The 14,395-nt window shown below is 31.9% G+C and overlaps 2 protein-coding genes across 2 annotated transcripts in view; both read left to right on the top strand.

Annotated features, from left to right (window-relative positions):
* The first annotated feature begins 3,527 nt into the window (after positions 1-3,527).
* Positions 3,528-6,830, top strand: LOC112010676 (putative serine carboxypeptidase-like 52). The gene is made up of 4 exons (XM_065777671.1): positions 3,528-3,633; positions 4,875-4,988; positions 5,133-5,187; positions 5,296-6,830. The coding sequence occupies exons 2-4, from the start codon at positions 4,888-4,890 to the stop codon at positions 5,377-5,379; spliced, it is 240 nt and encodes a 79-aa protein (XP_065633743.1). The 5' UTR covers positions 3,528-3,633; positions 4,875-4,887; the 3' UTR covers positions 5,380-6,830.
* A 7,074-nt stretch (positions 6,831-13,904) lies between these two features.
* LOC112010679 (serine carboxypeptidase-like 7) overlaps positions 13,905-14,395 on the top strand; it is a 6,157-nt gene continuing 5,666 nt past the window's right edge. Inside the window, exons 1-2 of the mRNA XM_065777646.1 lie at positions 13,905-14,061; positions 14,189-14,387. Of these exons, the coding sequence (XP_065633718.1) occupies positions 13,940-14,061; positions 14,189-14,387 (321 nt within the window). The 5' untranslated portion in view covers positions 13,905-13,939. The remainder of the gene's footprint in view (positions 14,062-14,188; positions 14,388-14,395) is intronic.

Raw genomic sequence — 14,395 nt, 5'->3', positions numbered from 1 at the left:
CAATGGGCCACTACTGGGCACCAACCCGATGTCCCTATAATGCCAATGTGTTACTTAACAACTCAAACTAATGGAATTTTGCTAACGGAACCAAACTTCAGAGTATAAGATCCAAATTTTCAAACTTCAAGATGTAAAATCTAAGCAATCCTAAACTTCAAGGATGTACTTTGCAATTTATCCAAAAATAAATTACACCATCTTCTACTTGTTAGGGTGACCACAACTTGTATGATCCATTTGAAGCAAAGACTTGTCAAGGTTCTAATCAAAACAAATGCAAAACTTGATCAAGTATTGGAATTGGACACAAAGCAGCAAAAAGAGAATCACCATTTCTTGTCGCTTTCCTATCATTTTATAGAAGAAAGCATTAAGGAATTTTGTACTACTTTTGTTACATATTTTTGGCAAAAGAAATAAAATGTTTAGGGGTAATTACAGTAAACCCACTTGTGGTTTTTCCTGAATTCACATTGCTTACTCGTGGTTTGAAAAATGTCACTTTGCTTACCTGAATTCTATCCGTTTGTCTTTCATAACCCACCTTTGTTAAAAATAGAGGCAAATATGTATTTTTGTTCCCATTTTATGTCTCTCTTCTCCCAAACAAAAAAATATATTAAGAGTGTGTTTGGATACCGCTTATTTGCTGAAAACTGAAAACTTATTACTGAAAACACTGTAACAAAATAATTTTTAAATATGTAAATAGTACGGTGAGACCCAAATTTTGTTAGAAATCTATGTTTGAATGACTTTTGTAGGATCGTGAACAGTACCCATGAGACCCACAGACAAAGCACAAAACGCAGGTAACACGCATTCAACACTATCCAAACTCACACTAAGAAGCAAGAGAACAAGATCAAAAAGTGCTAGGTATAAAATTTTATGCAATGTTTTAGAAGTTAGCTCAAAGAACTTCAATGGAAAACAAATACACAAGATTTCAAACCCAGGCATATATTTCAAACCACAAATTTCAAATCCGATATATTTCAAGGACTTTTCAAACCCAGGAATTTATATTTTAAGGACTCTTTTCAGTTGCATGAAAATTTTTCAAATCAAAAAAATTTCAATCCCAAAACACAAATCCTACTCTGCATCTTCTTTGAAGCAATATTTGAGATTTCAATTCTATGTTCCCAACCAATGAAACTACTAAAAAGAAAAAAAGGCAAAGCACCCATAAGTATTTGGTAGTGGAGAAAGAACATGAAAGGCCAAGAGAAAAAAAATGGAAGTGAAGGAAGATGAAGAAACCGTACTGGGCACTATTGAAGCATAAAGATTGAAGAGGAAAGGGAGATAAGATGATTCAGAACAAACAAATATAACTAAAAAAGGAACTTTATACTATGGTCCATCCCCACAAGCAAACCATAATTAAACAATCCAGAACATCCATTACACAAGAAAAAATCAAATTCTCAACTCAAACACTCTCTTTAGTTAAACCCAGCAATGTCACTAATCTTGTTGAGTTGCTTACACAGGAACACCTAGAGCACAAACACCAAGACATTCACCATTGAGAATATTTAGCCACAATTTGAAGATGAACATGGGGACAAATATAGCATTTTTATATATAAAAAAACTCCATTAATTTCCCTGAGTTCCTCAGCAACTAAACACAACCGCCCTTACTACCATCACGACCTATTGCTGAACATCATGGCTACCACCAGCTGCAAACGGCATGGCTTCCTCTCGCTGAGCCTGATTCACTCTCGGTCTCTCTCTGTCCATCAGCTCCATCCAAAAACCCCAAATTCATCTTTGTCCCCACAATACAAAATCCCCCATTTCATTGTCATCTCCTTCAATACAAGCAAGAAATCCCACCGAATTCATCATCTCCATAAACAGAGATGGCCAAAATGGGGATATACATACCCCTTTCGGCAAAAAGTTCTAGCAAAATACCCCATTTTTGAAACTATTTGTTTCTATTTTGAAACTCGATTTTTTATAGCCAAATTAAACTTTAAAATATATATATATATATATATTTGTAGAACTCGAGTTCCACTTGAAAATTTTCAATCGAGTTTTAAAATAGGATCATTTTGTCCAAACAGAGACCTCAAACCTTATCAACCAAAAGCCCCAAAATACAAAACCCAGAATATAAAGTGATAAAACAAAACTCAAAACACCTTTACCTTCAAAAACCCATCTCCATCAGATTCAGACCTGTTTATGCTCTACACTGCAGCAGCCACCATCGTTGGGAGTAGTGTTTACAGTTGTATTGACGGTCCTCCTCTCACTTTGTTTTAATATTCTTTTCCTTTTGCTTTTCATTCTTCTTTTTGTTTCTCCGCTGACGTTGGAAGTTCTTACCATTTTGTTTTAGTTTGGTTGATGATTGGGTTCTAGGAATTTGGTAGTTTGATTATGGTCAAGAAATTGAAGAGTAAAATGGACATTTTATTTTAGAGGCTATATTTGGTATTTTCACGCTCTCAATGAAGTTCTTCACTTTTAGCTTCAACAATTTTCACAAAAACCACTTTTGATCTGATTTTGTTATGTTTTTTGTGCTTTAGGACAAAAGTGGGGTGGGTTATGAAAGATAAACAAAGCAAATCTCAAGTAAGTAAAGTGACACTTTTCAAACCATGAGTAAGTAATGTAAATTTGAGCCAAATCACGTGGGCAACTCATTGCCTATTTAATTTTTAGATTTGTGCAAAGTGAATTACTGAGTATAAAAATTGAAGAGTCCAAATACAATTAGATTCTAAATTGAATTTCAATTAAAGTATAATTTTTCGCCACGTGTCCATCTATGTTTCTATTTTTTGTGGTAAGTGAATTATTTGGTGCAAAAATCAAAGAATCTAAAACCAATTAAATTACAAATCATGTGTATGTGTATATATATATGGTGTGTGTGTATATATATGTATATATGTATATATATATATTAAGTAATCATTACATATTTTAGAAATATATAGTTTAAAAAAAGTATAAGCTAATATCATGCACAATTTGAACATATTTTATGAAAATATATATAATTTAAATCGTATAATTGTGATTATTTTTAATTGTATCCGTACATATGCAGGAGCTACACACTAGTGCCTTTTAATGTATGGGGCATTTCATCATACTTCGCTACCACAGAATTCACAATATCAATTGGGGGCAAGTAACCCCTCTCAACTGCACATATCTTGTTTTCTTTAATGTACATGACCTGTAAAAACCCTGATTTAAGTACAAACAAATTGAAGAATTCCAAGCATATTATACTTACGTATGGGCTTATGGTTCCAAGATGATCTTCCCAGTAGCATGGCCATCAATACTCTTAGCCGAAGCATCTTCAGCCTTGCTCAGGGAATGCTTCGAGTCAATCACAGTCTTAAGTTTACCTTCCTTCACCAACTTAACAAGATAATCCAGGTTCTCACCCTTGGGAATTAATAATACTGGCAATAGCTTCAAAAGTAGTTTTATTAAGTTATTTCAAAATGACAATCAGGGAAGCATAAATGAGTGGGTGAGATGCAATCTGACCTTAGCAAACACATATGACTATGATGTCTCAAGTAGTCTAAATTATCATCGGAACCTTATCAAGAAAGGCTACGAGGTTCTAATTTACAGGTAATATGGCAAATTTTTTTACCATCCTTCAGTCCCTAGAATTAACTATTAGTCACAAATCCAGGTAATTGACCAATGCAAAGACAGAAAAATTTCATGTCACTTAAACCCTCTCTCGGGTGGCTGTTGTTGTCAAACTAATCACTTCAATCAATTTAAAAAGAGCGAAAAATAGAAGTTCATGTCCTGCCAAAAAACACGCACACAGAAGCAAAACAGAGCAAATGAGGTAACCAAACTTTTAGCACTGTAGAACGTAACAAATTTGCAATAATTATTATTGAATAAATTCTATGGGTCTTATAGACACATAACTTGGTAGAACGGATCACCTACTTTCCAAATCTTTCTCTTTGCTTGCTTTACAACTCATCCTCACGATCCCATCACCTTTTGGAACACCTTTAAGTCACTAGAGAGCCTACTAGAGTCTTCCCATATATTCTACCTCCAAATTCTAGAGAACGGTAGATGGTGTCTCTAGAGAAATATAGTTTCTTTCAGAGAACATCAAACTGTAAGTATGTTCTCAATATTCTGACTCTTAGTAATTAGTTATTTGACGGTTATAGGAGTATTTTAAATACTGGTAGAAATAGATCAACTATGAGATAAGCAGTCCTTACAAATATTTAAGCACTAAGACAACTTGTGTCCAGTGCAAGTATCCACATCCTAATGAGTCCAATGCATCAAACCAGACCTTAGGGGTGGCAAAATTTGGCACAACTTGCTAACCCAACACAACTAATCTGTTTATAAATAGGTCATGGGTTAAGGCTAAATGGGTTTGAGTCATATTCAGGTCGACATGGCTAACCCTTTAATAAACAAGTTGTGTTCGAGTTTAACATGCAAACCCGTTTGATCCATTTGACCCGTTTAACTTATAAACGTATTAGCTATTGTTATTATTGTTTAATTTATGGTTGTAATTATATGTTTATTACTATATTGGAGATCAGCATAAGGATTCAACTATAGATTGGTATTTAGGGATACGCTAAATGGTGATAAGATTCTTTATACTTGTAATCGTTTGCCCTGAGAAGGTTTTCCCCATTAGTCAACACATTGTGTCAATTTAATTTCCATTGCACTCTAGTTTAGATTTGTGATTTGTTTGTGCCTACACAATATTACATGTAATTTGGATAGTTAATCAACTTGGATAACTAAATTAATTAACTGTGGTCAATTTATAACTCAATAGTTTTCTTGTTTTGTTCCGAATAACACAGTGGTGATCACGACATGGTTATTCCATACATAGCTACACATGCATGGATAGGATCGCTAAACCTTACTATTGCCCATGATTGGAGGCCATGGTTTGTTGATGGGCAAATCGCAGGGTAAGTTTCCACCTCAACTTTCATGTTTCAGCAACCCTGTTGCCCCCTCCACCATCCCCTAAACTTTTAAAGTTTAAATACAAGTTGTATTCCAATATAAAGCTTATATTTGTTTCATGGATTACTTTTTATCGTATTGTGCAGATTCACAATGCAGTATACATCTAAAAAGTACTGCTTGACATTTGCAACAGTAAAGGCAAGAATGAGTATTTAGTGATTCTTTTTTATTATTATTATTATTATAAAAAAAAATATGTTCCAAGTAATAGTGAAAAATTGACCACAAGCATTTGCTTCTTTGTAGGGAGCGGGGCACACAGCTCCAGAGTACAAGCCCAACGAATGTCTTGCCATGATTGATAGGTGGCTATCTTTCTATCCCCTATAGTGAATAGTGAATTTTACCAATCCATTCAACTTAATAGGCTTATTTTGCATCTAGCATTTCAAGTCATTTTAGTTGCCTATTCAACATCAAATAATAAAATTCAACAGATTCAACTTCTTCACCTTTTTCTTTCCATCTTTTGATTCATGTTCATGAATAAAATTAAATAAGTTCCTAAAACTTTGGTACAAATGTTTCCTTCCATTGAGTCTTTAAATATGATGTATGTAAATCTACTTGCTATGATATAAAATGTGCCCTTGATAGATTTATCCCCTAAACTCAAACATTATGCTTGAGATGGTCAGATTTGATCCAGTAACACTTTGCAAATGTAACAAAAAAAGAATGATATGCAAGCCCAGTTCAGCATAGCTTGGTTGTTGGGCCTTAATTTTAAGTCTAACCTCAATCTTCATTTAACTTTCAGTTTCAAGAATTTTTTTTTTTTTTTTACAGAAATAATTATAATATACTGCAAATCCTGCAGATCGAACAATTTTTTCTCTAAGTCCCCCTGCACTTTGTATATGTAGAGGTGCTAATTCAAATACAAGAATAATTTGATTTGACCTAACTTGCTATGTTTTCTCTTATAATATTGCTTTTTTCTTTTTTTTCCTTTTTTTTTCTTTTTTTTAAATTTAGCCCAACATAGGAAATTATAATACAAATTTAAAAGATTGCTTGGTACTCGTAAAATGCATACCTAAATTAGCATAAGAAAAATGAATTTAATTATGAGCTGTTATATATACAACTATTCAGCCTCATGACATGAGCAGGTATATATACACATATGATGATTTAATTATGTTGTATTTGATTATACAATAGATTCGTGGATCTTTCCATGAAGGAATGGGGGTTTGTAATTTAAGATTTCTTGTCATCCATGAGTTCAAAAGGTTTAATGCAATACTCAATCAAATGGATTTTGGTTGATCTTTCATGAAACGATGTGTGTCCATGACCCCATGCTTGTTTTGTACCAACAGACTATTCGTGGTTTGTAAAGGGATATTGAAAATTCAGACTAAACTTGGTTCTTGCATACTTATAGCTGCTTGAAATCGGTGTTTATACTTACCTAAAAAAAAAAAAATGGTGGTTATGCTAGCTAGACGTGGGAAAAGGTATACATACATAGTTTTAGTCCGTTTGGAAACAAATTATTTAATTGAAACTGAAAACTTTTTGTTGAAAGTACTATAAATAAAATTAAAAAGTAGTTGAAATAATACATTGAGATCTATGAATAGTACCAAAAAGTGCAATAAGACCATGAATAGTAACAAAAATAAGCTGAATAGTAAAAAAAAAAAACTTGTTTTTCAAGCCAATGCCAAACACAACCTACATTATCCAAAACTATGATATAAACTTAGGTAGCAACCAAAAATAAAATAAAATAAAATAAAAAAGCTTGGCATGAGTTTTTTTATCATATTTTTTTTATTTATTTATTTATTTTTTGACAACCAAAGTTGCTTACCAAAATGTTGGACCCGCCCGACCCGACCTAATCGTGGGAAATGGTGACTCGGAGCAATTGCAATGCTAGGGGTTAATTACATAATTACCGCCCCACCCCACCCCCAACCAAAAATTTTGATGCTGAGCTTGGTGACAATCGTGCCCATTCCAAAGAACAATATGGGCCCCACAATGAATTCAAAGGTCGCTTTATAGGAATAAATTTGCCCTCTTATTCCATCAAAATTGTTTTTGTCTTTTCATTTAATTTTGTTATAAATTTCCTTTATGAAATTTTTTTACTTGGAATATATATATATTTTTATGTCAAACATCCTTTGAGAAGGAAAATAAAATATTTTATATTTTATCAATATTTTGATTATGTTTTAAATATATAAAATGTAATTAGATGTTTGAAAAAAAGAAGAAGTAAGAGTTATAATCATTAAAAAGAAAAAAAATATATTAAAGATGATATAAAATAATGAAAGAACCCATATTCTTAACAAATAATTTGCTATTCTTCTTGAAAATATGTGCATAAGAAATAATGTATAATTGTAATTACATAATAAACTCCAAAGTTCAAGATTACTTTTAAGTTAAATTTTGAAGTTTACATGCATATATGTTCGTAGTCATTGAGGTCTATTTTTTAACAAAAGGGTCCAACAACAGAAGAAGCCTAACAATAAGGAAAGATGAAAGAGAAAGGAAGTGGAAAGAGGTAAGTAGCTAAATGGGCCAACATGGCAGGGATGACAACCAGCAAGTCCATGGGCACAACAAGAGGTAAAAATAAAGTAAATGAGTTGTAAAAGTCCAAGAAAAGATGTAATAAGCTCAATGGGCCAACGTGGCAGGGATGACAGCCAGTAGGCCCATGGACATAGTAAGAGGAAAAAGTAAAGTAAATGGGTAGTGAAAGCCCAAAGAAAGAGGTAATAAGCCCAATGGGCCAACATGGTAGAAATGACAGTCAGCAGGCCCATGGGTACAACAAGAGGTAAAAGTAAATTAAATAGGTTGTGATAGTTCAAGGAAAAAGGTAATAAGCCCAATGGGCCAACATCACAAGAATGACAACTAGTAGGCCCATGGACATGGCAAGAAAAGAAGCAATTGGAGCAGAAGCAACATTAGTTTCATATTGGGTTTGTTCTGTAAGTTTTTGTTAGAAATTTAATGAAGTGGTATTGAGTTTTAATCTCCACCGTAGGTTTGTAAGTAGATGTGTGGTAACTTCGTTTAAAACAAAATGAGATATCTTGTTAAAAATTTACTTGAGGTAAGTCAGACCTGAGTAATACTTCCAACTATTTAAAACTATTTTAAGTTTCTCAAAAACTACTTCATGCTCATTCTATTTAGATCCCATTTGAAATTACTTCCAATCTATTTAAAACCTAGATTTTCTTACAAAAACTTATTATTAGTTCAAAAATAAAATTGAATAACAAAGTATACTATGCTCTAATTTTTTTTTTTTTCTTTTGAGAAACTTTTAAAAATTGGTTGTTCATATCTTATTTGAAAAATGCATGCATGAATAAATTTATTTCATCACTATAACATAAATAAGTTAAGAATTAACATAAAATGTTTTTCTTGAAATAAAATAATAAAGAACATGCATTTTCTAGCCAATAATAATATTAAAATGGTTTTTTAAGAGTTAACAAAATAAAATATTGACAATATTTAATTATGTAGGAATTATAATATGTATTTAATTGCATATTTTAAAATGCACTCATGTATATGCATGGGGTTACAAGCTAGTAAATCAATAAAAGTAGTGTCCAATTCTTATTTATTTAACTTATAAAAAAATTTCTTATTTAGAAAGAAAGTGATAAAACATAACAAGTGTATGTTTCATCCAATTCCATTAAAAATGTACTATTAAGTATGTAATTAACTAATTGAAAAAAAAAATTATGAAAAAAAAATTCTCACATAAAAAATTTATAATTTTTATAGATATTATAGATTTTTTTTTCATGTGAGAACAATATTTTTTTTAACGCAAATTTTTTTAACAAATCAAGTCCAGCTAGGTGTACAAGCTTACATCAATTTAAAAGATGGAACATGAACCAATTCACACTCAAAACATGCTCTCACTTCACCTAAATTTGTTTTCTTTTGCAAAAACATTTTTATTTGCCTTAATTTTCTGAAACTTGAATATTTCAATTAGAAACACTAAAAGAGGTCAGTTGAGTTACAAAAAATTATATATATCTGTATACTCCATTATCATTTGACTATGCAAAGTCTAAAACTAACTTGCCAAAATTGAAGTTGAACCCATACTCATGGACAAAGGTGTGAAACTTTAGCAGCCTCGAATAATAAGGTTTTCATGAAAATTACGTTGTCAATTTGATGGTTAATTAGGTGTTTATGTAAACAGAAAGAAGTGGCCTTCATTTTTTCAGGTTGCTAATATAATATTTGTGGACAAACCGGTTGGCACTGAATTCTCTTATGCAAAAAGTTTAGAAGTATACAATATCAGTGGTACGTTGGTTGCAGCAGAACTCTATGAATTTCTACAAAAGGTCATAAAACACTATATAATAAAATGACTTAATTTGGTACATGGGAATCTAATGTCATACAAATATAAAAATTTTAATCCCCATTCAATATGATTAACTAACTGGGATTTGTTACAGCAAGAAATTTTTTGCTCAATTGGCCAATGGAAGCTAGATGACAATTCATTTAATTTTTGAGTTGTGATGTAGTGGCTTAAGGTTCACCCCAAGTTCCTCACAAATTCATTGCACGTCATGGGAGATTCTTGGGTACAATTATCCTAATCCTCGTTGAAGAAATATCTTATGGTAATTGCATAAAAGACAAACACCTATATATATTTTTTTCTGTTCATAATTCTTACTTAATTTTATTTTTGCATGTAAGTAAATAAACTTAAAAATAAATGAAAATAAAAATAAAAATTACTAAATTAAAAATAAATAAATAAAAAATAAGAAAAAAATTAAGCTACCACTAAGGCTGCGTTTGGTTGCATGTAAATGAATTTCCGAGCGTAAAATAATTTCAAGGGAAAATATTTTATGAAAAGGAAATTATTTTCAAATGTTTGTTTTGGGTTCTAGGAAATACACCGGAAAAGTATTTTCAGTGTTTGGTTGTGTATGTAAAAGCATTTTTCCAGAAAATATTTTCCTACGTTTGGGCCCCCAAAGTAAAACATTTTAGGAAAATGCCAAAAAAAATATTTCTATAATACAATTGGGCATTTCAAAATACCTATACACATCATATATGCACATCCATTAATTCCAATCACAAAAAATATGAACATTATACATATCCAAGTTTTACATAATAATGACAGAGGTACCCAAATACAATAATCACAACCCTAACACAACTTTCATGGTCATTCACCCAAGTTTAGATGTGCCATTTTATTGAGCTCATCATCGGGCAGGACTTGAGATGCCACTGCATTTAGCATTCTTGCATTCAACTTTGCAATCTTCATTGCATGGTTCTGCTGCTCAATTGCGATATCTAATTGATATTTCAATAAATTGTATTTAACATCTCATGTGCTAGAACTCTCTTTAGTTGAAGGAGTACTGGATGAAGAACCTTGTTGCATCCAGTTTATGCTTAAACGCTTTATGGTCTACCCCAAAATATTGATGGACTTGGGCACGGGCTTCATGTGTCATACACCCCAAGCACATGACCAATAAACACGACGTATGTCTTACCCTTTAGGTGGTCAATAGGATAAACAATTTAAAAACTCAATTTGGCGTTATGACATACATATTTTTAGCATACCAAATTATTTGACATACCATTCAATCAAACGTGTAAGCAAGAAGATGATATTTACCAAAACACAACCTGCAATACAAGACAGTGTAGACCCATTCAACATCATCTCAGCAAAGTATTGTAACAAACCCAATTCAAGAGGTACCAAACTATTGGAGATAACATTATGCACATATATTTTTTATACACAAATAAAATCTATAAATACCTATATATATATATATATATCAAAAAAAAAAAAAAAAATAATTTGGCGTTATGACATACATATTTTTAGCATACCAAATTATTTGACATACCATTCAATCAAACGTGTAAGCAAGAAGATGATATTTACCAAAACACAACCTGCAATACAAGACAGTGTAGACCCATTCAACATCATCTCAGCAAAGTATTGTAACAAACCCAATTCAAGAGGTATCAAACTATTGGAGATAACATTATGCACATATATTTTTTATACACAAATAAAATCTATAAATACCTATAAATATATATATATATCAAAATATAAATAAATAAAATACAGATATTCATATATATATATATAAAAATCAAAATACCTTCGGAGAAAAGGGTGGGTTTGAGGGATCGGAGAAGAAAACCCTTCGGGTTTGAAGGATTGGAGAAGAAAAGCCTTCGGGTTTGAGGGTGGGTTTAAGGGATCAGTTTGAGCACGACGGAGGAGCTGAGGCGGTGTGATCAAGAGAAGAAAAGCCAAGGAAGACAAGGAAATAGTACTTACCAGCGCGTGGAGGGTATTGAACAGCGTGATCTGACTGGCAATGGGATTGGATGGATCGAAGACTGACCAACCTTACCACTGCTCTCGCTCTCTCTCTCTTTCTCTATTTTCAGTTTGTAAAAATTGGTTTGAAGGTAATTAGACTATGTAAATTGTTTTACACAAGAGGGGCTCTTATTTTATGGTCAAAGGGTTTGATTTTCCTTTTGACCAAATTTTACATGTGCTCCTAAACACACATGACGATGTAAAATGTTTTCCAAATTTTATTTTCACCCAAAACAAATGCAGCCTAAATTGGTCGATTACTTTCCCCAGAAAATGAAAAAATTCTTTACAAACAGACACCAACAAAAGAGTTAGATCAAAAAGAAAAACTCATACAAAAAGTCTCATATCAACCCTTTCTATCAGACCATGAAACCCAACCAAAAGCTAAAAGAACGGCCACAAAAAAGCCATAAGTGAAAAAGAGCTCAAACGATTGTTATGTGTCGAACCGTGAGCTATGCCATTCCACCTTAAAACCAATTGATGATGAGGAAGACATACTCAAATCTTTTATGGTTTTCAACGTCACATCACGCGGGTCTATTTTTAGAGTGGTTGTAGGAAGTCAAATTGTGGTCCCCCCAACATTATGGGATAATGGGTTCGAACTTTGAATAAGCTACAACAATCAATTGTACTACTAAATTTTGATGGGTTTGGTTTAATAATTTTGCTTTGATGGGTTGATGAGTTCAAAGGATTGGTGGGTTTGATGATTTTTTCTGGGTTTGATGGTTGGTTTAATTGGGATGATTTTGCTTTTGTGTGGAAAAAAAAAAAAAAAATTTTTTTGTGGGTGATTTCGCTTGGCTGAAATTTTTGGGTTTGAATTTCTTAGGTTTGAATTTTATGGATTTGAAACTCTGAATTTTTTTTTGGTAAACGGTTTGTTGCTTATTCGAATTTTTAATTTTTTAGTTTTATTTTTTGTCTTATTTATACTACTATTTAAGAGATTTCCCCTATTTGGGATCCTCATTTTTTTGGTTCAAAAATGCTCTTATACCCTTATGCCTTATGTCTAAGTAGATATGAAACTAAAGTACAATATGGTAAAAATACAACTTTAACTCTCACTAAACTATTGCCTAAAAAATAGGGCCACCCTCCTGTTGATTTTCAAATTGCTTTATTTACTTATAAATTCTAAATGAGTAATATTAATGAGAAAATGTGTAAACTTTAAACTAGAATGAATGAAAAATTATGACACTAGGAGGAAAAAAAAAAACCTCATTGCACACACGAAGCGCATGTGATAAGGCTAGTTTTTATTGTAGTTTTAGTTTTAGATATGTTTTTGTTGTTTTTTTATTTTATTTTTCAGTTTAACTAATTTTTAAACTTTTAGAGAATTTAGTCACATAACTTTTTTTTTAAAAGGATTTTGATGATATTTAAGTGATGTGGCATGACTTATGACATGACATCATTTTATTGGACAAATTAAATACACGTTGTAAATTGAGGTGACACTTAATAGAAAATATGGATTGAGAGACTACTAATGCAAACGAAATGTAACTTTAGGTAGTAAAATCCAAATTCTAAACTTTCATCGTGTAAAATCCAAAAACCTCTAGATTTCATGGTGTAGTTTGCAATTTAGCATTTTTTTAAAAAAAATTTCTTATATTGTATTTTTTTTTTCTGTTTTTTTTTCTTTTTTTAACCTATAAACCCCCTTCTCAAAAAACCTATAAGCCTAACTAGTAATTGTACAAACATGTTATAGGTTGTAAAAGCCATATTTTTATGAAAATGGCTGAGGCATAATTGGATTATGTATGAACTTGTAACTTGCATTGTAAAGATCCCTAACTTATAATGGCTTTTACCAAATAATTTAATTTATATATATGCAAATAATATATATATACTTATAATTTTATTAATGTGTAAATATATATTTTTAAAGTAGTGGTAATTTTGAAATAGTATATATATTGGTTTTCATTCTCAGGCTAAATCAAAGCAATCTTCGGTACAATATTGACTTACTTGGCACCACATCACTAGATTTTGAAAGCACCTAACAAGTAACAACTACTATTCATGCCAACACTCTTTTTGTTTTTTGTTTTTTCTCTCGTCCACTATATAACCATGTATTAAAAGATTTTTCCTAAAATTTTAATGCGAAAATATATTGCACATAGTGTGCCCGTGAAAATGCTCACAAAACATGACTCAAAGTCTAACGCTGCACAATTTAAAAACTGACAGTAGACTAAAAAATATACCTAAAATTTTTAAACAAACCGTGAACTAACAAATGAGTAGAACAAATGATCGGTGGAGGAGGTATCTCAAAATTGAATTTGAACTATAACTAATAAAATAAGTTCAACTAGTTAGGTAGAAGTCGCTGGCCCTTTGACTCATTGGTACTTCATTAATTTGGGACCACAAACGTCAAAATAAACCCACTTAACCATTTCCAGTAGCAGCATGAGCACAATGTGGTTGTGCATAGTTTGTTTCTTGGCTGTTGCCAACTTGGTTGCACCACAGTCGATCATCAATAGCCTCCCGGGCTTTTCCGGCGATCTTCCTTTCAAACTTGAAACTGGGTGTGAGCCAATTAGTTTTCTTACTTCTGAGTTCTGACTAATTGTGATCACAGTTTCATTCAATCTTATTATTAATTAAGAAACACTAACTTCTTAAGGGTTTTTTTTTTTTTTTTTGGTATTTTAGGTACGTGGGTGTAGGCAAGTCTGATGAGGTGCAGCTATTCTACTACTTCATTGAATCTGAGAGAAGTCCAGAAGATGACCCCCTTGTGCTTTGGCTCACTGGAGGCGCTGGTTGTTCCGGATTTTCTGGCCTTGTATATGAAATGGGTATGTATGTGCTTAATTTAACTCATCCACTATACCTCTCTCTCTCTCTCTCTCAAAAAAA

Source organism: Quercus suber, unplaced genomic scaffold (genome assembly GCF_002906115.3).
Source record: "Quercus suber isolate HL8 unplaced genomic scaffold, Cork oak 2.0 scaffold_161, whole genome shotgun sequence".
NCBI classification, from domain to species: domain Eukaryota; kingdom Viridiplantae; phylum Streptophyta; class Magnoliopsida; order Fagales; family Fagaceae; genus Quercus; species Quercus suber.
Note: the sequence above shows the minus strand (reverse complement) of the source record. Positions and strands in the feature narration are given on the sequence as shown.